The sequence below is a fragment of the Topomyia yanbarensis genome, chromosome 3 (genome assembly GCF_030247195.1).
Source record: "Topomyia yanbarensis strain Yona2022 chromosome 3, ASM3024719v1, whole genome shotgun sequence".
NCBI classification, from domain to species: Eukaryota; Metazoa; Arthropoda; class Insecta; order Diptera; family Culicidae; genus Topomyia; species Topomyia yanbarensis.
Window position 1 is genome coordinate 301782197 of NC_080672.1, and position 26041 is coordinate 301808237.

The 26041-nt window shown below is 39.7% G+C and overlaps 1 protein-coding gene across 1 annotated transcript in view; it reads left to right on the forward strand.

Annotated features, from left to right (window-relative positions):
• The window catches only part of LOC131688232 (calcium homeostasis endoplasmic reticulum protein), a 32289-nt gene extending 7057 nt beyond the window's left edge, over positions 1-25232 (forward strand). The window contains exons 7-10 of the mRNA XM_058972405.1: positions 23162-23238; positions 23312-23513; positions 23580-23967; positions 24029-25232. Coding sequence (XP_058828388.1) covers positions 23162-23238; positions 23312-23513; positions 23580-23967; positions 24029-25114 — 1753 coding nt within the window. The 3' untranslated portion in view covers positions 25115-25232. The remainder of the gene's footprint in view (positions 1-23161; positions 23239-23311; positions 23514-23579; positions 23968-24028) is intronic.
• Positions 25233-26041: the final 809 nt, after the last annotated feature.

Sequence of the window (26041 nt, forward strand, 5' to 3'; positions counted from 1 at the left end):
GAGGATGCTTAGCCTTTCGTTCCCCCATTGCGCCGGACTCCGGTAGTTCCTTGGCTCAATTTTCCTCGGCATTGTTACATCGCATGATCTAGCTACTGTTTCCGACAGCTCATCGGCACTCGGAATTGGAATGACACTGTCAGCACAAAGTGCTTCCACAAAAAGGTCCTTGTCGAAGTCCTTTATTTTCCACTTCCGCTCGCCAGTCCTCACTCTCGACGTTACCCTACAATTTAGCCGACCAATTGTGTAGTCGTCTGTACGGAATTTGCTAGCGGAACCTTCGTTGCACAGCCTTACGTCCAGCTTCGCCAGTGCTTCCAATAAGCTGTAACCTCTTGCGTTAGCCAGTCTGCTACCCACTCGACGACCTAAGCGTTAAAATATCCTATAACAACCGGCGTTCACCCGACTAACGAGTCGGTTAGCGCGTCCACCATCCGGTTGTACTGCTCTGGTGTCCACAGAGGAGTAGCATAACAGCTACATACGAATTCGCCGTTGATCCTGGCGGTCACGAAGCCTTCGTGTGTGCTATCCACCACCTCTTGAACAGGGAAACCGCACATCACTTGGATTTCCGCCTTCCCTGTACTATCCACTAGCCAGTTAACGTTAGCGGGAGGAACACGATACGGCTCTGCAATAATTGCAACGTCGCACTTCGTTTCTGTTGTCGACTACCACAACAGTAGCTGTGCAATGTCACAATGATTGAGATTAAGCTGGGTTATCTCCATCATCATTGGCATGCCTTCGCCTTTTTGTACTCTGAGTATAAGAAGATAAGAAGCCCCCCATCATGTGGTCTTTTCCGCCCACATTTGTACAGAGCAAGCATTTCGGTTGCTTTGTGCAGTCTCTAGCAATGTGTCCCTTCTCCCCACATATTCAGCACAGATCAGATCTGTTCGGGCCTCTACAGTAACCCAGGCACCTGAGACACCTCTTCATTAGTTTAGGGCAGTGATTCTCAACCTGGGGTCCGTGGACCCCTAGGGGGCCGTGAAGTCGTTGCTGGGGGTTCGCGAAAAGAAAAACATTTTCACAGTGCAGATTGAAATTTCAAGTCTTGTTACCTAACAAACTGAAAATAACATATTGATAGCATACAGAATCGATGTTCATCCGAGGGGGTCTGCAGCAACCCAGGGTAATTTCTAAGGGTTCCGTGATACGAAAAAGGTTGAGAACCACGGGCTTTAGGGGCTCCATGAATCAATCATAACGAGCACACCGACCATCCGATTTTGATCTTACCGGTCGACATGAGCTTGTTGGCTGCGGTAGGCGGTAGGTCTACCACTGCTGTCTGTGAACGCCTTCCTCAACCTGATTGATATCTGCTCTTTCTCCGGGTTACATTGCTCTATTAGCGCGCTCCTCACTTCGTCTTCTGTTGTGATCTCGTTCAGGTTCCTGCACTCGACCCAGTGGCGTAGTAGCGGGGGGGTTTTGGGGACGAAACCCCCCCCCCCCCCCGAAGTATTTTGGACAAATTTGAAAAAATTGAATATGTTAAACAAAAATATGCCTAATATTTTAAATGAAATTCTCAAAGTTTCATTTGCAAAAGTTATCTTGTGAAAATATTTCCTTGTAGTGAAAATTGGCTGCAGACTCGACACCTACCTGTCAGCACGTTGCGGAGGCTAGCTCAACCGCCGAGGACTATAACGAGCAGATCGCGGCGAAGCGAGGAGCTAGGAGCTTAATGGTTCACGAAACGGATATCGGTACCGAGAGAAATTTCGCCACATTCTGTAGTCTTTGACTGACGGCGAACATGGACTGTAGAGTGTGAGAGAAGTATCCCCAGAGAGACCACCAGGCGATTCGCTACCGCATCGGCCAATGGAACCCTGCCGCAGCACGAAGAAGGACAGGCGGCAAGCTAAAATGGAAGACGAAAGCCTTTAACGAAAACCTCTTTGTTGAGTTACTTCGGCGAACAACGGAATCAAGTACGTTGATACGGCTGACGGCTAACAAGAAGGATTGTGACGGCTTGTGACGTTACAATGTCATGAGAACTAGGACCATGCAGTAGGCGGCGTGCAGCTTACTGGTTAAATGAGTAACTCAGTACGCTACATGTCTTGTCTTAGAGCCAGAAGGCGGGCTCAGAGCGCAAGATCGGAGAGTGAGAGAAGAGCGCAAGCGACGTATCTAGAAGGTAGGGACTCTTTAAAACGGGAGATCAAGCTTAGCAAGCCAATTGCCATAAGTAGCTGTGCTGAGAAATAAACGCCAATCCCTGGGGGACGCGTGCTGATTCGTCATGACGAAGACGATGGTCCGTCGACACCAGCTGAAATATGCCCGAGTAAGCTAAAGATAATCGTTGAGGGTCTCTTCCCGAATCACGATTCAACTGCCTGGTCACCGACACCGTACGGCGAAGAAGACAGAGGTAACACAGTCGAGTGGCAAGTGACTAACGACGAGCTCAAAGACGCGTAGATGTGACTAAAATCAAAGCAAACCCTCGGTCCGGATGGAATACCAACCGTGGCGCTGAAAGCTGCGATCCTGGCATATCCGAACATGTTCAGGATGCTACCAAATACAAATATGTAATATGTAATAATAATAATAATAGTTTGTATTTGATGCTACTGCTGAAGTCTTTAGACGATGGTAATCCCCGAAATGAGGAAGGTGCAGAAACTGATGTTGCAGCCAAAGTCAGGGAAGTCACCAGGCCATCCAGCCTCGAATAGACCAATGCTGCAGCGTGACATAAAAGAATGAGCCAGATCATGAAGAGCTGCTTCCAGAGTAGAGCACTGATGTACCAGACGAACAAATGGGCAGAAGGCAATGCGAGTCGCAGCGGGCGTTACTCAGGGCTCCATTCTCTGTCCAACACTTAGGATGCACTGATAATATAAATTTGTGAATATAATGAATCATGCAATGCACGAATTCATTCGTCGTTTTCTGCAACGAAGTATTTTCGTGCATTGTAAATAGTAAGTTTCGTTCAATTCATGAACAAGAATGGCCGTATGGTGAACGAAAGCTTTCGTAAATTTTACACATTTAATGTACACTGCACGAATGTTATCGTTGATAACGACATTATTTTTCGTGAATGAAATGAAATGTTTTGTTTATTTTAATAAACGTTTGTGTATATTACGAACGATTTCTTTGGTCGCACGAAATCTTTTCGTTTATCTTAGAAAAGTTTTCGTATTTATTAGTCTCTTATTGTTTTCAGTCGATCTTTTCGGATCGATGTTTTTTTTATTTAAACAAATCGATGTGGCCAAATCGATTTTATTGTAATACGAAGAAATGGCCGCTTGATTGATGAACGAAAGTTTTCGTAAATTTTACTTATTTAGTTTACATTGCCCGAAAGTTATCGACATTATTTTTCGTGAAAGAAACGAAACGATCTTTTAGGATCGATGTTTGACAGCACGGACGCGACGGCTTAACTGATTCTGTACTGATCCAGATTCTGAATCAACTGGAAGGTTCAGGAAATCTTCCTGCAACAGGCGGACACGGATACGACTACTAAATAGTCAGACAACAACAATTATCTGACGAATATCAACAATGGCTCCATATTGCTCTTTTGACGTGGACCGTTTGATGAATGGTGCTCGTAAATATTATAAAGATATTCGTATATAACAGCGAACGACTCGTTTGCTGAATGAAGCTGTTTCATAATAAGCCAACGAAAGTCATTTCGTAGTTTTCACGAAAAACTCGTAATACAAAATAAAAGAGTTTCGATGGAACTACGAACGGTTCATCATATGTACGAAAAATTCGTATATTTTATGAAAGTTGTTTGTACGAAATTAATTCCTAGCGATTTACGAATATATTCTATCAGTGTGGGGTCTTAACACTGCGGCTGCCCAGGAAAGTGAAAATCGTTGGTTTCGTGAACGATGTGTCACTAACGGTGAGACACTTGAAGAAATAGAGGTGTCGGTGACGGAGACAATAGATGCGATCGAGAGCTGGATGAATGGGTCAAGCTGCAAATAACTCACTACAAGACGGATTTGTTGTTGCACAGCAACTGCAAAGCGGTTCAGCGGATACAGATCACCATCGAAGGGCTTGTGAATGCATCGAAGCGTGCACTGAAGCAATTGGGAGTGATATTCGACGACTGATTGAGCTTTAACAATCACGTTGATTACGCATGCGAAATGTCGGGTCTTTATCGAGTGTCTCGTCATCGATACTGCGATATGGGGCTCCTGCTTGGGGTGCGGCGCTGAAAACCAAGTGAAACCGCGAAAAGCTGAACAGGACGCTTCGAATGCTGATCGTACGAGTTGCGATTACGTACCGGAGGCAGTATGCCTTGACGCCGAGATGATCCCCATCTGCATTACCCTGACGGAGGATATCAAGTGCTACAATCAATGAAACGTCAGAAACGTGAGGAAGATGATGAGAATCGATTCGATGATGACGCAGCAGTAGGAATGGGATAATACGGAGAAAGGAAAGTGGACCTACCGGCTCATCCAAACCTGTCGACGTGGGTCAATAGAAAGCACGGAGAGATGACCTTCCACCTGAAACAGCTCCTACCGAAGCATGGCTGCTTAAGGAGTATCAGTGTGGGTACGTAACGTCAACACTGTGCCTGGAGCGTCTTTGAATGTCCGAGGTTTGAAGTGACGTGCAGGGAGCTACTTAAAACGGGAGGACCGGACATCAACCCGGATACTGTAGCCTACAGAATGACAAGCGACGTAGAGACGTGGAACGCAGTAAACAGAGATATGATGTAGATCAGTGATTCTCAACCTGGGGTCCGCGAAGTCATTGCTGGGAGTCCGCGAAGAAAAATATATTTTCCGAGTGCATATTGAAATTTCAAATCTTGTTTCCTAACAAATTGAAAATAACATATTCATAGCATATAAAATTGATGTTTATCTGTGGGGTCCGCAACCCAGTGTGATATCTAAGGGGTCCGTGGTACAAAAAAGGTTGAGAACCGTTGATGTAGATCATGACCGTCTTACAGCGGAATGGACATCGAACAACGGTTTCGGGAGAGCAATCACCGCCAGGGAACTCTCCGCAGGTATAAGCTAGATCCACCGTCGAGGACTAGTCGAATAGACTGCAACAGAGCAGCGAGTATGGGTCGTCGAAACGCCAGCGAACCGGACGTCACGCTCCATGATTCGCCAGACCGACCACGGCACCCCACCGGTTGTTCCGATAGAAAAATAGCGAAAACCAAAGAAGAATCGATATTGAGAAAACTTCTTTCGCCAGGGAACTCTCCGTTAGCGTAAGCTAGATTCACCGCTGGGGACTAGACTGAATAGGCAGCGACGAGACACCACTATTCGCGAGTCATCGGCGCACCAGTTCATCGGATACCCTGTTTCACCAGAATCGCCGAACTGACCTCGGCACCTAGCTGATTAGCTCGATCTCGGGAGAACTTCTCTCGCCGGGGAATTCTCTGTTGGAGTAGGTCAGGTCCATCGTCGGGGACTAGACCGAGTTGTTCGCGAACAAGTCGAAGACTGAATGGACCATCAAGGAAGTAGTGCTAAATGGCCCAAGAAGAGAACTAAATGGCTTAAAAAAGTTGCGGTGCTAAATGGCATCGGTTACGGAGTCAAAGGGCTCAAGAAGTTGTGGTACTGAAACCAAAGAAGAATCGGTATCGGGAGAACTTCTTTTGTCTGAGACCTATCCGTCAGCTTACAGTCAGATTCACCGCCGGGAACGAGACCGTGTAGACCGCGACGATACACCACCAGTCGCGCCGGGGCTCCAGCAAACCGGATGCCCTATTCTACCGGAATCGCCGAACTGACCGCAGCACCTGGCTGGTTGGCTCGAACTTCTCTCGCCGGGGAACTTTTCGTTGGAGTAGGCTAGATCTATCGTCGGAGACTAGACCGAGTAGTTCGCGAACCAGTCGGAAGCTCAACGAGGAAGTGGTACTGAATGGCACAAGGGAACTGAAGGGCTCAGTAAATTAGACTGTCTGAAGTTTGCCGCCCAGATTGTCCTCGTAGGGGAAGAGCATTTATTCTATACCAACAGCTAGCTTTCCTACCTTGACTACCCAAACCCGTTCCCTGAGTTGTTGGTTTTTGAACATTTTTTCCTGCTCAGAATGTTTTTGAACATTTTTTCATATATATACAAAAAAAATTTCATATCCCCCCCCGAAAAATTTTCTTACTACGCCACTGACTCGACCACTGCTTCCTGAAATAAAATTACACATCCGCTTCTCCTCCCACCACATCTGCCACGAGTTCTCGATAGGCCGAGCTGTTGATCAATGAATCTATCGTCAGCTTGATCAGCATTCTGAGTACGCCTGGCTCTTATAACGTTCTCCCCCAGCACCATCAGCTTGGGATCCTCTCTCGCCCTTTTGAGGATCGCAGCGTACATCACGCCGTCGTTTGCTTTAACGACTAGAGCGTCTCTCCTAAGTTTTTTGTGGCGCGGCCGAAGGTCTTCTTTCTTCTTTTCCTCCTTTCTCTTTTTTCCTAATTGCTAGATCCTTGATGTGGCCGTGCATGTTGCCCTTGCTTTTCACAAATTCGTAGAGTTCTAAAGAAAATTTACAATAGGACGTAAGTAACAATGAGAGATTCTCTTTGGGGTCTTTCTCTTCTGTTCATTGCTCGGCCATTTCAACATTTATTACTCTACTCTTTGCATAATATTCTAATAAAAACCGTCGGCTTTCGATATGTACTGGAAAATTAGTGCAAAGTGTTATAGTGACGTCGTAATAAACGAAAGAGAAAGTAAACAAAGAGAGGCTCTCAATGTTACTTACGTCCTATTGAAAATTTTCTCTAGAGTTCTTCGATTTTTTGCCTGAAATTCGTCACTTTGGATAACCTAGACTACTGGTATTCTTGGGTAATGATTTCGGCGTGCGCACTTGAAACCTTTAGCTTTCCTGGTCGTCCTGTTGGTTTGCCGCCTCCGTAGTCCGCTCTCGCTGCTGCTGCTGTTGCGGTTGCACTTGTATGTTATGCTGGGTCGGCGACCTAACCCACCTTTGGCGAACGGATTCACCATACTTGCTCCGTTTTTTGTATGGGTGTGTGTGCTTGTGTGTGTCAAATAATGTCACTCAATTGTCTCAGAGATGGCTGAACCGAATTGTACAAACTTAGTTTCAAATGAACGGTATAACTTGGTATAACGCTCCCATAAGCTGCTATTGAATTTTTATTTGATGCGACTTCCAGTTTCGGAGTTACGGGTTGAAGAGTACAGTGTGGCCGTACTCTCAAATTTCCATATAAACTAGCAACACCATAGCATCCAAATGATGTAATACATATTCAAATAGGTTGGATTTGCGGGTCTAGATCACTAATGGTCAATCAAAGTAGCTTTGACTACATTGGCGAGCTATGACGGTTCTTGATGCCCCCGGGGAACTCACCAAGTTCCTAAGCTAATGTTACACCTATTTTCCAGCGAGCTCTTAGCCGACTTCAACAAACTTGACTTCAAATTAATGATATAACACCACAGACTAACAGACATAACAATATTAGTAAATTCCTTCAAAATATATCGATCCGCCAATTTTACTATAACACTAGCTCCACTTTTTATACACGGTCCCAACCGCTCATTTGCAAAAGGGCTCGGGAACAATTTTTCACTAGTGGTCTATCCCCCGTATACTTGCGCATATATCAGTGGCGCCATAATCTCAAATGCGACCACAGTACCAAATAAAAATATATTCAAAATGACCGTTGAAGGGGGCGAAGAATTGTTTTCGAGTGTTATGCCGGTAGTTTGTGATAATACTTTCATTGACTGCTATTGAATTTCATTCAGTACTGACTTTTGGTTCTGGAGTTATAGGTTGGTTATTGCGGTCACATAGGAATTTCTCATATAAACCGGTACAATAGTAATACTTCATAGATTAAAAATCTTTTAAAATGAACATAAAATTACTTCGAATCGCTGGCCTAGATCACTGATGGTGAATCAAAGATTTTTGGAATGAATTGTCCACTATCGATAATTCCTAAAGTCCCGAACTAAAACCACTTCGATGATGACTGAATCAATTTGCACTTACCTAGTCGCAATTGGAAGGTATAATATGAAGTTGGTTATTGCACCCCTCCATCCACCCCTCCCATTTCTCCCTCTCCCACCACTCCCCAACTCACCCCCTCTCCCATCTCAGATCAACCTTACATCCGCATTCCCTTTACCCAGCCGTATACTAGAATATGTTAGGTTGTTCCCAACGCATCCTCCCCTCCCACTAATTATCCCCTACCCTCCCCGCTCCACTCCCGACTACGCATTTTAAAATATGTTAACATGAAGACAACATTGAACTCACTCTGATTAAGCTAATGAAATATATTTTTGTTCGTTTCAAGAGTGTCAGCGTCGACATGTTGATCATCAGGTTCGTGGCAGTCTTGCACATACACTCACGTTTTTTTTTACGCGGTTTTTTTTTTGCGCGGTATTTTTTTACGCGGTTTTTTTTACGCGGATTTTGAAATTTACGCGGTTTTCATTTACGCGGATTTTGAAATTTACGCGGTTTTCATTTACGCGGTTTTTGAAATTTACGCGGTTTTCATTTACGCGGTTTTTGAAATTTACGCGGTTTTCATTTACGCGGATTTTGAAATTTACGCGGTATCCATCAATGAGGTTCCCTTTATCGCGGATTCCTAAATTTAAGTGGTCTTCATTTACGCGGATTTTGAAATTTACGCGGTTTTCATTTACGCGGATTTTGAAATTTACGCGGTTTTCATTTACGCGGATTTTGAAATTTACGCGGTTTTCATTTACGCGAATTTTGAAATTTACGCGGTTTTCATTTACGCGGATTTTGAAATTTACGCGGTTTTCATTTACGCGGCTCGTATCCCCCGCGTAAAAAAAAACCTGAGTGTATATATGAGTCATTCCATGCGAAGTGATCAAAAAGAGATGCAAACTTCGACCTTCACGGATTTTAACCAAATTTGGAGAAATTGTGCATCTAGGGCCAATATACAAAAACCCAAATTTTTGTGTCAATTGTATCACCCCTCGGGCCATGGGATTTTTATTGTTGTGCGCTTGTGTGATTTTATATTGGAAATTCCGACTTTTTTGCTTCTATACAGAGTATCTCAGGATAGGCTCAAATTATATTGAGGTTATAAGCGAGGGCATCAGAATTTTCAAAATTAAAATATATGAAGTGAAATAAAAATTACCTTTTAGTATTTAACTGAAAAAATCGCGTAGTTAGCAGCACTGCCGCCAAAAATGATTATTTTTTCTAGACTCCTTGAACAATTTTCTTCAAAAATCATCTTGCGGTTTGATTCTAGAGTAAATAGAACCGGAGATATGATCAAAAGAAAATCGAGGATTTTGGTCACGGCTTACATATACCAGGCTAGCTACTCCGCGACTGTCATTTTTTGTGACGTCATAGAAATCGTTGAAATAAACAAACAGTTTCATTGAACGAAAGCATTTCAAATTGTTTATGCTATTGTTATGGAAACTAGTAATACGATAGGTAATAATAATAACCACACTGAATTCATTGGATATGCAGTGTATCGCGAACGTTATCGTAAGTAGAAAAAATGCTGAAAACCGTGTGTTGTTATCTGATACCTCGAGCGCTGGCCATTCGTCAACATCCGGATACTACTGTGTACAACTTATTCCGTTGGTTTTCTTTCAAACCGGACATAAAGAAGTTCATGGCAGTACTGAAAAAAAAACGGCAAGATTGAATTTTTTTTGGAGCACAGAGGTGTGGGGATAGCTATGCTACAAAGAAATTCAAAGCCACGCATTGGATAACCGTCTCATCATACAAAATTATTTAAAATATGCATTGAACAACAATAGTTTGAAGCGTAAGTGTTTTTATCCTACAAAGCGACGACTACTTTTTATGATATCCAGCACCCAATAAGTGTCTATCAAAGCGTTGAACTATATTTATTCAATTAAAGACCTGTACAAATGGAGTTTGATTGGACACTTGTTATGTTGCGCTTCACTTAGAAAACCAAAATAAAAATTGAGAAAAGAAAAAAATATATTTAAAGTCATAATTGACAATCAAGTAGAGTAAAACATCATTTACGTAATTGTTTTATTAAGTTTCCTTCGCTTTTTCTTCGACTGTTCGGTACTGGCTTTGTTCAATAATTTAATTCTATTATACAGACGAGTTCTGAAATAAAGTTGTTTCACCCTGACCGGCAGGGGTGTTGTACATAGGCGTGCGCAGTAGGGTGGGACAAAAAATAGATTCCAGCTCCGAGCAACTTTTTAGGTACCATTTGGGTCCTAAAACAACTTTGCAAATTCTTAGCTCGATCGGTGAAACTATATTTTTGCGCCCACTGTTTAAAGTTTACATGGGATTTTGTATGGGAAAGGTAACTTTTACAAAATAATTCCTCCAGGAGTCGCCCATTAGTTCCTAAAAATAAATCGTTATGTAGTTTATATAGGAAATTTAACAAAGAAAAAAAGTCTCGAAAGCCACGAAACGATCTGATGCTTGAGAAAAAAGTTATTAAGCAGAAACCGATTGATGCTCTGACGATTGATAAAATATTCATTTTTTCTAGCACCACTGCTGTTGGTTGTCCAATTATACGCAATTTTGTTTTAATCATCTCTTAACGTATCTAAATCGTTTATCTATACTTTTTGGCCACTTCGCAAGGTTGTGAGGGATAAATTGAGGCTTCTTTTGTACATAATAAGAGAAAGTTAAAAATTTTGTATATAATAAAATCGTTAGAAGCAGTGATGCTATGAAAAGTGAAATTTTCATCAATCTTCAGGGCATCCATCCGTTTTTGCTTAATAACTTTTTCCACAAGCATCAAATCGATTTGCAGTCTTCTAGACTTTGTTTCCTTGACAAATTTCCTATAAAAATCAGACATCTGTTTATTTTTAGAAGATAATGGGCGACTCTTGGAAGAATTAATTTGCAAAAGACAATTTGCCCATACGAAATCCCACGTAAACTTTAAACCGTGGGCGCAAAAATATAGTTTCACCCTGGGACGGGACGTGCAAAGTGAAAAAAGCAAATGTCACCGCGAACCGGCAATGGCCTGTCATTGCGAACCGGACCTATCTTGACGATTTTCATTTTCTTGAAAGCAATAACGTTTGGGCAGTATCGTTATTTCCTGGCAAAGTCTATGACGCAATAAAAAAAAATTTGTATTTATAAAATTTGTTTTAAGTCTATATTTATATGCTTTTGTTAAAAAACCTTTAGATATATGTTGAGGTGGAAAAAAAGTTCTTATTGCTATCAGAATGCGTTAAAGAAGATTTTTTTTTCTATCCGCACTGCTCCCGGTATATTGGCAATTAATAAAAAGAATAAATATTCCAAATAATTGATTTTGTTACTATGTTTTAATTGCCGCAAGGTTCTACTGTATCGATTTCGTTGGTTATTTTCGGCTAATTTGAGACTAAGAGAAACGAAAGCAATGAAATTGAAAGACGGATAGGTATTCTAGAACGAATCAGTTATAAACTTAGAACGGAAAACTAGGACTAGGCAGGCTCATATGGACATGATCGAAAGGAAATGTGAAGAATTCTTTGCCTTCTGCTAAGTAGGAGTTGGGCGTTGCACCCAAGTCTACCGCATGGTCTATGGTAGAACATAACTCATCATCATGTTTTACCGCCGACGCCGGTAAAACATGATGATGTGTCATTTTTCGTTTAATTGATTTTACGCTGCTGTAATTGTGCATCAATTATATAAAAGCTCAATAATGAAATTGCCACAAAATTAAGAAAGTTAAGAATTTGGTATCAAAAAAAAAAATTCCAGGCTATTTTAGGATGCATTTATTAGATTGTTACAATTGTTACTTTATTATATAGATTTTCATGAAAAAAAAATATTTAAAAAAATACTACTTTATTTTCTAACAAACAAATAATTCCATTCGTGAGTTTGATCACCTTAGCGACCGACAAATGCATATTTATATTAGACAGTGAAAAATTAATGCCGAATATATTTATTGAAAATTTTGAGGAGTATTTTTTGAATAATCAGTGAGATAATTATTTCATAAAATTAGTTAAACACTATGAAAAACTTGCCATCACCTTGTGTGAATAAGATTGGAGATTGTCAGATAAATAAATTGTAGATTGAATCATTTTTAAGTAGTATTTGTAGAATATTTTATTAATTTATTCTTTTGTTGATATTTTAATTCATTAAATAATAATAAAAATAATTAAATAAAATTCATATTTTGTTTGCTGCCACCGAATGATCGGCACCTGATAGATCATAACCCAAGCAGCATTCAAAGTTTTATAGCACGCTACAAGGGTAATCTAAGTTTTATGAGTGGCTATAAAACTACCATAAAACTTCAAATGTTACCAGGGAAGGAAGCTATGCCGATGTCCAAAACCTATGCTGGGAATAGGAAATAACGGTTAGATATGTTTTCTATGACATGCAGTCAAATTCCCAAATTTCGCTACTAATCACATGGCTGCACTGATTATATTTTGTGTCCAGCAGAGTTGAAAATATTCAAATTCATTGAATTAAAATTGATCATATTCAGCCGCACGCAGCTGAAAACGTTAAACGAACAAACCGGCCATTCATCCATGCAGTTTTTCATTCGGTTCCGATTATTACACGAAGTGACCGTACAGCAACGAATCAAACGCATCAAAGTAGGCCCTGGTACAATGTAAGCGATGATGATGGTTGTCTCATATGCTTTATAGGCATATGAATATTTTTTTCTATTCACCGCGAATCGCAACAGGTTCATTTTAAGCCGTCAAATAAGAGCTTCGATTATTTTTACCTCTGGTGTCTAGTGTAATTATGGCGTAAATTACGTCAAGAATTCGTTGCACATTGTTTTTTTTCACCGTAAGAGTTTAATATTTTCAATTATCAACTTTCTAGAAATCCGCCTGTTTATCTCAACGATTTCTCTGACGTCATCGCAGAATTCGCGGAGTAGCAAGCCTCGCTTCTGAGAGCCGTGGTAGCACACTTCTGTCAATTCAAAAACAGCCAACAAAGTTCTGTTAAATAATCATAGTAACCTGTCCTCGCGTTTCCCGCAGGGAGGAGTACAGAAAATCTAGAACTAGAAGCCCCTTTTCCTCTTATTTTGGGTTGCTATAGCAAAAATAACCTGCACAACTGAATCAACTTATGAAACATTGCGTCTCTCGTTCAAATTTGTGGAAAATAATGTGTGCGTAGAAATTAGTTTAACTTTCTCAGCAGAAAGGTTATGCAATTGCTCTGTTTATATCAGACCGGTGAAGTTGATCAATCGATTGCGATCTATTAGTCTATGACAAGACAAATTCAAAATTCTTGTAAACAGTAATTTAATTTTCGGCTCTAGGTAAAAAATAATGTCTCTAGATAAAAATAGGTACAAAACTCTACTAGTTGACAGTTACGGATAATGAAGCTATAATCAGATTATTCATATGAATGATAACATAATTTATGTCATGTGAAAGCTACATCATTTTCCGTACATCATCGGTACAACTCTGTACCTCATCTGCACAGCTCTATCATTGACCTTTGCTTGAAATTATATTGCGAGCGAACTTTTCCTTGCAAAATAACAACAAAACCGAGAGGGAAAAAGAAGACCGTCTTCGCATGTCCCGTCCCAGGTTTCACCGATCGAGCTAAAAATTTGCAGAGTTGTTCTGGGAGCTAAATGCGACCCAAAAAGTTACTCGGAGCCAAATTTTATTTTTTTCATATAACCATGTCCCACTCTAGTGCGCAGCCTTTTCCATTAGGGGGGGCTAACGGTAGATTTCTGGTAAAGGTTCGATTGTAAAACAGTTATTTTATTTTGTTATTGAAATTGAAGTTGTTTCATTTATTTCTTAAATGTAGAAACGGGTTTCTCAAAAAAGGTAATCAAAGTATTTCTCTATCTAATTACCATCCCATTTTAAGTAGGCTTAAAAATTAGCATTAAACATTTTCAACTTCCTCGAAAAAAATTTCTCGTGGTCTTTGACGCAAAACAATTCTCACGTTTTTATATGATTTTTTTGAAGTTAGTAAAATTGACCATTTTTCAGTCCCACATAACTCATAAACTATTGATGCATGGAATTTTTAAGAATATTTAAAGTTGTAATTTCGTATGAATTGACTGGAATTTTTTTTAACATATGCTTTATGTATCCTGCAATAAGCAAAGCCAACTTGATGCTTGGAATTGGAAGTATGCTTTAGCATAAAACGTTATTAGAAGAAAATGATGCGTATTTATTGTAGTTTAAAGATACATTGCACAGTGGTCCCCCTATAGTCCATTAAATTAAAAAAAAATTATTGGCAAGAGCGTGTTTTTATCTCGTGATTATATGGTTATGGATATATGTTCTATTGTTTTAAACTTGATTTTGACAATAATGAACTGATTTTTTAGTATAGAGATGAATTCGTATGGTGGTTTTGGCTTTAACTAACTTTTTCCGTCGATATCCCTCGCAAATTTTTCTTTAAAATGATCTTCAGACTATTCAGTTCCTTTTAAACTAGGTTTCAGCTGCGCATGTCTGCACCCAGAATGCCTGGAGAATCTAAGATGTTGTATGTTTGACGAGTTAGCACAAGACGAAAAAATTCATTTCACATTTTAAAACTATATTATTTATTAATACTTCATATCTTGAAATTAAATAGCTTAATTATTATTTTCAAACAATTCAAATTTAATTATTATTTTCAAAAGATTGGTCTGTGATTTGGTTCACGAGATATCATGTTCACTGGAAACGATATTAAAATATTGGCGTTCAAGCACAAAAGCTGCAGTTTCAAGAATTTTCAATAAAAAGTCGTGTTTTTATTGCAAGCACATCAAAAAATGTACTATTTGATACTCTAAAAAATGTTAGAGCAAAAAATAATGTTTATTAAATATGAACGATTAGTCTAATAAGAAAAGCCATATCACACTGTTATGTGGATACAATTTTTTTTAATGTGAGTTTCGGATTCAGCGACCCAAAATTTACTAAAGAAATGTAGTTTAGTAGCGATATTTGCATTGCACACATTTATGACCCCTCTCTTAAGGAATGGAACCACTGTGCATTGTGGATTTTTGCGGTTTTTATTCGACTCGAAAGAAAATTTGAACTTTGGACGTGATACCTGCATTTAATTTCTGCACAAGCTGCTGGTCAACATCTCTTGCTGCTTTTTTCAGTATCTGGTCATTGAATTATCATCTTTAGCCATGTTTTAATTTTATATATTTATATAATGTAGTATAGATTTGGATTGGTTGGAATTCCGGGCAGTTTGGGAAGTTCATCCTATTCTCAAGGACGTTGACGTCATTATCCCGGAACTGCTATTGCGTATTCTTACTGTAGTAGCTACTCGCCAAATCTGGCAAAAATTTGGAAGGGACCTAATTAATGACTAGCTGTCTTTAAGACTATCGTAGATGTATAACTCGGTTCATATTGTAGGTTGTGATGAAAATCGGAGTCTTATGGCCATAACTGCAAATTTACTGCCAGATCATACACTTTTTCGGCAAACTTGTCTACAACAACAATTTTATACTTCTTGGAAATTTGTGATCTTTGGCAACATAAAGCTTCTGTCCCGGAAGCTGTTTAAATTCAAATTTTCATAACCCTTTCAGGTGCATTTATTGAATTTGTTCAGATCCTGACCATACATCTTTCAGACCCGCAATTTTGGCCATAATGTTTTGCTTTACGGTCCAACTCGATTGATTGATAGCCCTGTACGAAAACGATGACATCGCTTCGACAACACAATGGCACCTTCAGGACAGCAGACCAACATTACATAAAATCTGTTTGTACAGCACATATAAAGGTTTGGCCATTGTGATCATCATACTCGGGTTGTCATTTCTTTTGTGCAGAATTAATTCCCTATTTTCCTTCGTGTGACAATTTTGCATTTCATTGCAAGCAAATTGCAGTCAAAAATTTACAGAACCGGTCACAAAGAGCACTATACCGGAAAAGAAAACTCATAACGATTCTACATTCACATGAGTTCCAAATATTTCTAATTTGGAATTTTATTTCTAAGTTTTTAGAATCATTTTGGAAAAATTTCGTTAAAAATCAGAGTGGATCTCAACATACGAGCTATTTCAATTTTAATAGGCCGCCTTCTATAAAGCTACCTTGTTTTAATACCAATTAAATTTTTCTTGAGCATCCAAAACTCAAGAATGTTTCAATGAAAAGTTTTACAACTGAACAAAATGCAAAGCATAAATAAAATCAATAAAAAAGTACTATGAACTGAGCTCGAAAGGTGGAAAAATCCATAAAAAATTCATAATGAGATATACAAAACAAAAATACAAAAAAAAAACAAAAATTGAATTTGAACAATCAGATCAAAATATTTACGAAATGTATTATTTCTCTTTCTATTTGGTAATGGATTATGGCCCACTGATTTTTTTTTTCACTATAGGTTTTTAAGTTTGAAATATAATTTTTATTTTACTTTAAAACTTTGTTAACTTCAATTTAAGATATCAATTTTTTCAGTATGTGAATTCTGACCTAGATTTTCACCTAAAATTACTTTTTCAATTTAAAAAAAATTCTATTTAAGGTATTGGGTGAATCTTTAATGGATTTATAAAAAAAATTATGACAAACAAAAACTTCTGAACAACTCCGAGAATCAAGTAGAAAGTAGAAAACTTCCTTTCTGTAGGAAAATATATAATAACACTTTTCGAGGTTTTTTGAGTGGTCCAAAATGCATTTAGAAAACAAACTATGAAATCAATGTTTTTCGTAAACCTGTGCTATTTATAGCGACTGGGTATTTGATGCGAACCATGGTTAAATGCATTAGACATTTCCTGGGAGCCACTTTCCAGTCACGCTCCACACACATATTTTCCTCGATTGCATATTTCCAGTGACAGCAACGCTTTCCCCAAAAGTCGACGACGCCTTACAGGTTGTCTACTGATCACTTTAACGAGTCTCCTACCCCTCTCATGCCCAAAACTGAATATCATTTTAACCCTACAGAAGTCGCGCTTATGGCCCACTGAACGAACAGCCGCTGGTGCCTTAAGACGATTTCGCTAGATTTCCAAAGCATCGTGCACTCAGTGCACTAGCGCGACTGCCGGAAGGTTACATTGTCTCTAACATGCTAGTCCATAATTATCAAGCCTTATGCGCATCTGTCGTGATCGTCCTTTTCAGCGGCTTTCAGCTCACTACACTGTTCTAATATATAACAATGGCGAGCAATAAGGTCCTAGTCTGATTTTTCTCATCTGTTGCTCGTTGGCACTCCACATCAAACAAGTTTCCTCGTGTGTTATCCGATAGTCATGTGACTGCTGAACTGATCACCTTATAAACTTGCTGCTACTCTTGTTGATCGCTCCCCAAAACCTCTTGTCCTAAAAGGGGAATTATACATCTCATGCTTTCCATGAAATAAGATATTTAAACATATATTTTTTGGTATTCTCTATTAAACTATTGCTCTTGTAGCGTGCTATAAAACTTCAATTGTTACAGGAACAGGCTTAGAAGCTTCCGGACTATTTTTTATCTTTTGCTGGTAGGAGTCGTGCTTAGACAAAGTTACTACGAATTGCTTAAATCTACTATGTTTCACGGCAACAGCAGAGTCGTCCCTCTTTACCATGCTTTAGCTTTCCTATCTGTATATTTCAAATCCTTTCATAACTAATTTTTTAAAACTTTTCCTACTTTTCCTAATTTCTAGGTAATTTAATGTCGTTAAAATGAAAAGAAGATAGAAGTAGAATAAGTTGTTATCCAAATAAATAGCATCTATATAGTTCTTCTAAGATTATATTACTGTTAAGTTTTAGAAAAAAGTTGAAAGTTTCTCTTGTTCTCGCTTTCCATGTAATACCTCCTGAAATCACCATATATGCCTTTACCGACTGCATTAATCATTTGCAATGAAAAGTTTATAATTTTTAGTCAAAGCAAAAAATTAAATTGATCACAAACACTCTTGTATTTTTAAGCCGGTAACCGAATCTTTGCTGCAGTTACCGCTTCCTCTCAGCAACCTTATCTTGTTTTTTTATTCATATGGTTTATTTGATAGGCACAAATGCGTTAGCTTGGCGGTGCCAAATTCTGTTGTTTTTACATTTTGGATATTTTAAAACTAGGAGGTTACAATGTTGAAATATTTTTTATAAAAGAGAAAAATTTTACAGCTATCTTAAGACTAGAAATAAGATTCTATATACAAGAGAGGGGGCAAAACATTTTTTTTATGAAAAATTTTAAAACAAAGAATTCAATAGTAATAGTTTTTAGGAAATATTTACAGTTATCTTAAAACTAACAATATAGTTTGGTACACAAAAGGGAGAACAAAAATTTATGAAAAATTTCACAGGTGTTTTAAAACTAGGGATACAATTCTATTTACAAGATGGGGGACAATAATTTTAACAAAGAGGTAAAATTACAACTATCTTAAAACTAGGAATACGAAATACAAATTTAAACTTTTTTACCGGAGACTTATGCTTGGTCAAGATATTCAGAGGGGGGCTTATTTCCAAAATCGGTGTAGAAGCAGTTGTATCAAGGACAGGGAAGAGAAGGCGTAGATGGTGACCGGGAGAGAAGACCAAAACTTGCAACTTTCGTACAAACGGGAGATCAGCGAAACAAATTAGCGCAGTCTAGTAGGTCGGATTGGCGGATGGTATTCTTCGGACCCGCGGGGAATCCTTCAAAAGTCATCGGACCTTGAGTCGCTCTCGGTTCAGTTTCCGTTGTGGTAAGGGCGACGGCGGTCACATAGTGGCAGTCTGGAGCTGATCGGTTCCACACGGCAGGAGGAAGCTTCTAAAAACGAGAAACCTTATCTTGTTATCGATAGAGATTCCTGATTTAAACGAACTTGCGCCAACTAAGATAACATGGCTTGCTTAAACAAAATGAGATATGCAATAAGTTTGACATGTCTTTCCAACATTGTAATAATACTTAATATTTTTTTAAATTCCAGAGCATTAGGGGGGGGGGGCTATAGCCCCTCCTAGCCCCCCCCCTTGCGCACGCCAATGGTGTTGTATGAGAGGTTTCCACACATTTCTCTATTGCCTTCTCATTATAGTTTAGTTTATCGCCATGTACGGTTATGAAGCAGCTTTCCTAACTCATAAGTTGTTTTTTGAACTCTTGGCTAGGTTTCGTAAGACCACCCTCCGATAACTGATCTACCCAAGTAAATCCCGCCAATTCATCGGTAACCTGCTGTGATAAATGTAGTTTTCTAATGATATATCCAGCTATATAATCTATAGCATCTTCTTCGAACTCTGTCATAGTAAAACTATCGTCAAGTTCAGCTTCAGCTGCGTTGAAGCTGGTTTCATCGATGTGCTCTGATGTCCCTGCATCCACAATATCGTTCAACAGATTAGCCGTTAGTAGAATATCGTTTACTTCCTCGGTCCCTTCTTCTACATTACTCCAATTAGGGGAGCCCGGGGCTAGTTGGCGGTTGGGGTAAGTTGGCGGAACCCCCTTTTCTCCGTTTCTATTAGACATTAGGCGCTGTCTCTCGTTGTGTACCTCAAGTAATGTGAAACGCATTATCCAATGTCCAATTTTTTAAATCCTTTTTTATAAAATATACGGTTGGAGTAAGTTGGCGGTAACGCACACGGGGCAAGTTGGCGGTACTATTTATAGTGCAAAAATAGTCATCATATATTTTTATTTCTGGAATTCACTCCAAAGTAAGAGAAACTTTTTCTTGTGTCTCTCGTCAACGCAGAGGACAATTATTTCAGCCAATCGCCTGAAGAATTTCGAAAATTTGCTTTTGAATATGGAGTACGCGTCGAAGTCAAAATGGCGGTGTATTGAGACTGAAATATAATGAAAAGTGTCGAATACTATACAGTTTTATTGAAAAGACAATCGGCACATTTCTTATGGACCACTTATGTAATTGTATTTCCATTGGATTGCTTATTTTCTGGCACTCCGCCAACTTACCCCATACATACCGCCAACTTACCCCGAGGCTGGGGTAAGTTGGCGGCTTTTTCGCGTCACATATTTTTGTCTCTAGAAATGAAGACAACGTATTAAACAATTTAATAAAATTCAGAGATGTTGCCAACAGTCTACTATTTCATGCAACGTGTTCTATTTTGCAAGATCTACTAAAATCAAAGCGGTAAAAAATGAAAACTGAAAACACCGCCAACTAGCCCCGGTCTCCCCTACTAACCTGTTGTGTACAATCGGAACGGCCTAAATGGAAATTAATTTAAGATATATGAAACAAACATTAATATCCTGAAAAGTTTCATTTTGACGCATTTTGAACAAAAAATATCATTATGTGTGAAGATTACCTAAGATGCACAATCTCATCCTATACATAAATGCCATTGCCGTGGGGTGGTCAATGACCACTGGTCATACAATCCTCCTTTGGCGCGTATAGTACCAAAGAAGCGCTCTAAATCATCCTGCTGGAGCCTCCTCGTCAAAACATAGTGAATACCGTATGTAACTTCCAATGTTTTATCTAGCTGAACAATTGTTGCGTTATTGGTGAGAATTGCTTTTTGAAATGGAAGCATGGCTTTTTTATTTGGTACTCTCGTGGTTACAATAGCTTTGGTTGTACTGTTTAAGATAGTCTGATGGGTTTCATTGGATTGGTCAAACGCTTTCATTCGCTCTCTGCAACCTTTTGCTGTAGAAGAGCAGTTGAACAAATCGAACCAATCGTTGATGAGCTTAATAAACTCGCTCAATTCGCATGCGTTTGGCGAATTTAGTTTGCCAAGACTTACTCCCCTTTTGATAGCTTGGGATACGGTGTTAGAAAAAAGCTGCACAGCATACTTAACCTTCTGCCTCCCAGCATCTTTAACATCCAAATGTGTGGTCGTTATTTTATGGCAAATTTTCAAGTCATGTTGCTGTAGATTCATTAGATCCACAATAGGCCGTGAGTTAATAATCTGACCGTTCAGTACGAAACCAGTGTCCAAGAAATGGTTCCTGACCAGTTTAATTAGATGCGGTGTATCAGCGAAAACAAACACTTTATTATTCCCGTTGCTAAGGAAGAACGGTTTCTCATTACTGATTTTCAATTCCCTCCACAATCCCATGTTTGTTGAACCCATGTCACAAACCATGGCAACCACTCTAAAATTAATCTCATCCAACGCAGCGATGATTCGATTGGCAACCGATGCCGTCATTGCACAGTCGAAGTCGTAAAAAACAAGCTGCTTCCAGTTTTTGTACAAGCCACGAATCATCGCTACCTGGGCATATCTAGATGGGCTTAGTACCTTATCAGTTCGCCGGTTATATTCGTAAACTGATCGAACTTTCATCTCATCAAATGACAAGACACATACTCGCTCTTTCTCGCTGTATGCCGTCGATTTTAAAAGTTCAAGAACTGGTAGTAAAATTCCTCTGCATAAATTATTTTTTCCAGACCATTTTCGAAGCGTGGACATAGCCGGTAAAGAAAACCCCTTCGATCGTAGGAGACGATAAGCTTTCGATCCAGCAGAATAAAGTGATATTGCAGTGGATATATCTTCAGCGCTCCAACTCACCCTTTTTAGTGGGTTCCGTAGCTTTCGTAACTGACCCTTGCTGAAACGATTTACACCTTGACACAGCTCTTTGGTTTTCTTCAACTGCGCCGCGTATTTTTGCTTTTGTTTCCGTTCCAGTCGAAGGTTCCTTTGAAGCTATTTCTTTCCAATATGATAGCACCAGTTTATTTTTAAAAAAGGTGATATTAAAGCCACGTACTATTTACTTCAATCAACAGCATCTTACTCAGTTTCAAACTCAGTTTGAACAACTGCATACTGCGTAAGACTCGGTCCATAGTTCCTAAAGTAATTCATTTTGATGATTGGAAATAAAGAAAACATAGGAATTGTTTTACCGATCGTATTCAGACACTGCATCTCGAACGAGTTCCTTTCTTTGGGAGATTTCACAATTTTTCTCTTCCGCATAAATGTTTCCGACAGGCAAAAATTGACTCGGGAATGCACTTCAGCTTGCGTTTGCAAAATTCAGTGTTTAATAAAATCCTCTTCTAAAAAATGACTCGAACATATTTTGGCCCCTTTTATGTTCACCTCACTTCCAACTCCGCATGCTTTTATCCACAAAGCACATACTCCTTTTTGCTTTGGGAAAGTGAAAATTTTTTTCTTGGGACCGATTTTATCGTCCTCATAACTTGTGCATCCTTGCACAAAACACTTCACCATTTTTACATGAATTTAAATGTCACAAACTGAACTCATCACGCGTTTGCTGCAAAATAAAATTCACGCCTACTATAATGTTTACGCTAACGATTTCTATGACGTCATTTGAAAGAATGTTTACACTCTAACGAACTAGCCTCTATATGTAAGCCGTGGATTTTGGTAATTTGTTAAAACGGGGGGTGCTCCCATGACCCGAGAGGTGATTCAATTGACACAAAAATTTGGGATTTAATATATTGGCCCGCCCCAGATGAACAATTCCTCCAAATTTGGTTCAAATGCGTGACGGTCGATTATACGTGTCTTGATCACTTCGCTTGGAATGACCCATATACTTACCAAGTGTAATAAGAATGTAATAAACATTTTCACAATTTTATGTTGAACGTAACCTTTGATAAATGAGAAAAGAATAATTGGAGTACTAGGTGGATTAAACCCACTGTTCACAGGCGGCAAAATGCTTGTGACTTCTACGACGTTCAAACGCCTACTGGAGAATTTTTGCTGATAACAGCAACAGTGTGTCATCTTAACACAACTGGTGGCTGGAGTAATTGTGAGACGCTTTTTGTTGGCTTGTGGGTTCTCATGAGTGTTGACATTATCCGATCGATGTCGAATTTTTCTCAGTTTTACTTTGCTTATTTTTCAATACTTTTTTCCTAAAAACATTTTCTCAAGTTTTTTTGGCGATCCTTAGTGCGTATATTTTGTAAGTCCTTCAACACACAGTTTTTTCAAAATGTATATATTAACATATCTTCCAGCATCCGAAAACGTGCCGATGACCTAAAGAAATGTTTGGAGGGCGCGGTAATTCCAATGTTTTGCAATGCGCAAATAAGTGAGTTTCCACTTCAGGACGAATCACTCAATGGGAATTGAAATCTTTCTACATGTACAACTCTCATTTCCAGCGGCCGCAACGGATGAACAACGAGCCAAGCTAACTAAACTGCTGTCGCTATGGGAATCCAAGGGGAACTTCTTCGACGCTTGCGTTATCTCGAAGCTGAAATCACCGCCATCCTCGCTGCAAGAGTATCAAAACACACTGCTCACACAATACGCGGCTGTTGTTGGACAGATCACACAAACCACCAAGGTGACTTTTGAAAAGTAAGTATCCTGAAATCAACTTGAAATATGTGTCATCATGGACGATATCGGTTTTGTGTATTGTAGCTATCAGCAGCAGCATCAAGCGTTCGTCCAGCATGCAACACAACAGTTGGCGCTTCTGGAGAAGCAAAAGCAGCAAATCGAACAGCAAGCCATCAAGGCAGCTCTCGCTTCTCAACAAAAACCTTCTGGACCAGTTCCATTGTTGCCGGAGCTTGCTACATCATCGAACAACGGTCATGGTCAGGTAAACTCTCTGCTAGGCAGTGGTCGTGGTATTGAGCGGGAATTGTCAATTCCGTCTCTGCTAGACCAGAATATAAATTTCAACCTTCTGTCGGGAGCTATTCAAAATCTTCAGAGTATGAATGCACAAGGACAGGGTAATCGAATCAATGATAACGGAAGCAATAACAATACTGGGGGTGACAATCGAAGTGGGAGTTATTCAGTAAGTTAACTTTCAATTGTATAATTTCGTCATTGAAATTCACGCATCTATATAATTGCAGCACTCGCACGACTCTGGAGACGGTGACAACAACGGCGATTACTCACAACCACCACCTAATTTTCCGATTCCTGACATGTCGAGACCACCACCCGGCATGCATCAGTTTCCTTTCGACTCGCATGATAATGACCCATTGGATGATAGAGATAATGAATATGATGATCAACCTTTGGATAATGAAGATGACCGTTGCGATGATGATGCACAAGATCATGTTCGTGACGAGGAAGAAGGTATGAATCAAGAAGAGCCACCCCTCAGCCCACAACAGCTCACTCCGTCAATACCTTATTTTGAACTGCCGGCGGGCCTCATGGTTCCGCTGATTCGCCTGGAAGATTTTAGCTATCATCCGTTAGATCCCGACCAGATTCGGTTGCCTCCACCGGCGCCTCCTAACGAACGGTTGCTTTCAGCTGTAGAAGCTTTCTACGCGCCGCCTAGTCACGAGAGACCCCGAGATGGTGAAGGCTGGGAAAAATTAGCTCTGTATGAGTATTTCAAGGTGAAGAATGCGTCTCGTAAACAAAAGGAGGAAGAAATCGAAAGTGGGGCTCGCGAACGTTCCCGCTCACCATCTCCAATCGATCCAGACTGGCTGAAAGCCACAAAGAAGCAGAAAAAACGTGTATATCGATCCCGAAGTCGTAGTCGATCCAGATCGCGTTCACGATCACCCCGCCATAAAACCAGAACGCATTCTCGATCAAGGTCCCGATCCCGATCACCACGCCGAACGCGCAATAGAAGTCGATCACCTCGGAGAGATAACGATCGATCTAAGGATCGAAAATCGCTCACTCCTCCGAGCTTTGGTGGTAGCGATTTCAACGCTAAGCCGAATTCTCCTGCTGTAGAGGGAAAAATGACACCCGCGATGAAGCCTAATGCAGCGGTGGCCACTGCAGCTCCCATATCTCCAGCCGTTACAACTGCAAATGTCGAAGGAGACGTTTGGGGCGGCTATGATCGCGAAGGATTAGGGTCGTTTAGCGCAAGAAATTCCGATCCTTATGAAAGCTTTCGGAAGAACAAGGGAGCTGCATTTATAACGCGAATGAAGTCGAGATCCGATGACAGATAGACAGGCTGTGTACAGTACCCCAAATCATTTAAACTAGGTGTCACGAGAATTTGTCGTGATTTTAATGCGAACATTGAAGATTAACGGGAAAAGTCCTTAATAAAGTATATACATAAAATCGTGCTTGTTTTATTTATCGGCTGCACTATGAATTGACACATTGATTGACGTCGGTCCCTACGTAGCATGTTATGTTAGAAATATCTAAGCGCTTAGGTAGGCATTCTTATACGACTTTCTCTAGTGATGTTTGCCCTAAACAGGTGTTAAACAAAAATTTCAGAATGCACTGCTTCCTGTACAAAAAGGAGCGTTTTACACCTGTTACGTTCCTTACACAATACCACAGTGATTTTGAACTTTTCAAGTGAAATAGCGTAGGTTGTAGGTGCTATCAAATGCAATACAATGACTCTTGATCCAACTGGTCAAGCCCTTATTTGTAGCAAAAACTCATGGGGTCATTCGGCACCAAAAAATTAGCTACGTCGTCATTTTTCAACTGATTTTCGATTTTTTAGCGTTTCTGAATTGACCTTTCCAATGGTATGTAAATCCGGTTTATGTTCTGGTACTTCGATTACATAGCACAGACCATCAATTCAATTTTAACCGTACTCATTTCTTAGATAACTCTAATTCAACTGTATTTTTCGACAAATCCATGAAGCAGGCAGATTTGTGGAAACCCGGATTACATTCACGCACAAATGATCCCAAACATTTCTATAATAAATACCGTCAAGTCGACTGCGGCAAAATCCTTCACCTAGGTTGATGGGTTTGGCGGTATTGCAAACATCATCAAACATATTGCATACATCAGTGCTACAGAGCCTCTGACAGACAGTTGCTTCAAGATGGTTATTGTATTATGTCTCGATAGTGGTGCATCGAGGAGACCGAGATGGTATATGGGCCTTTTCA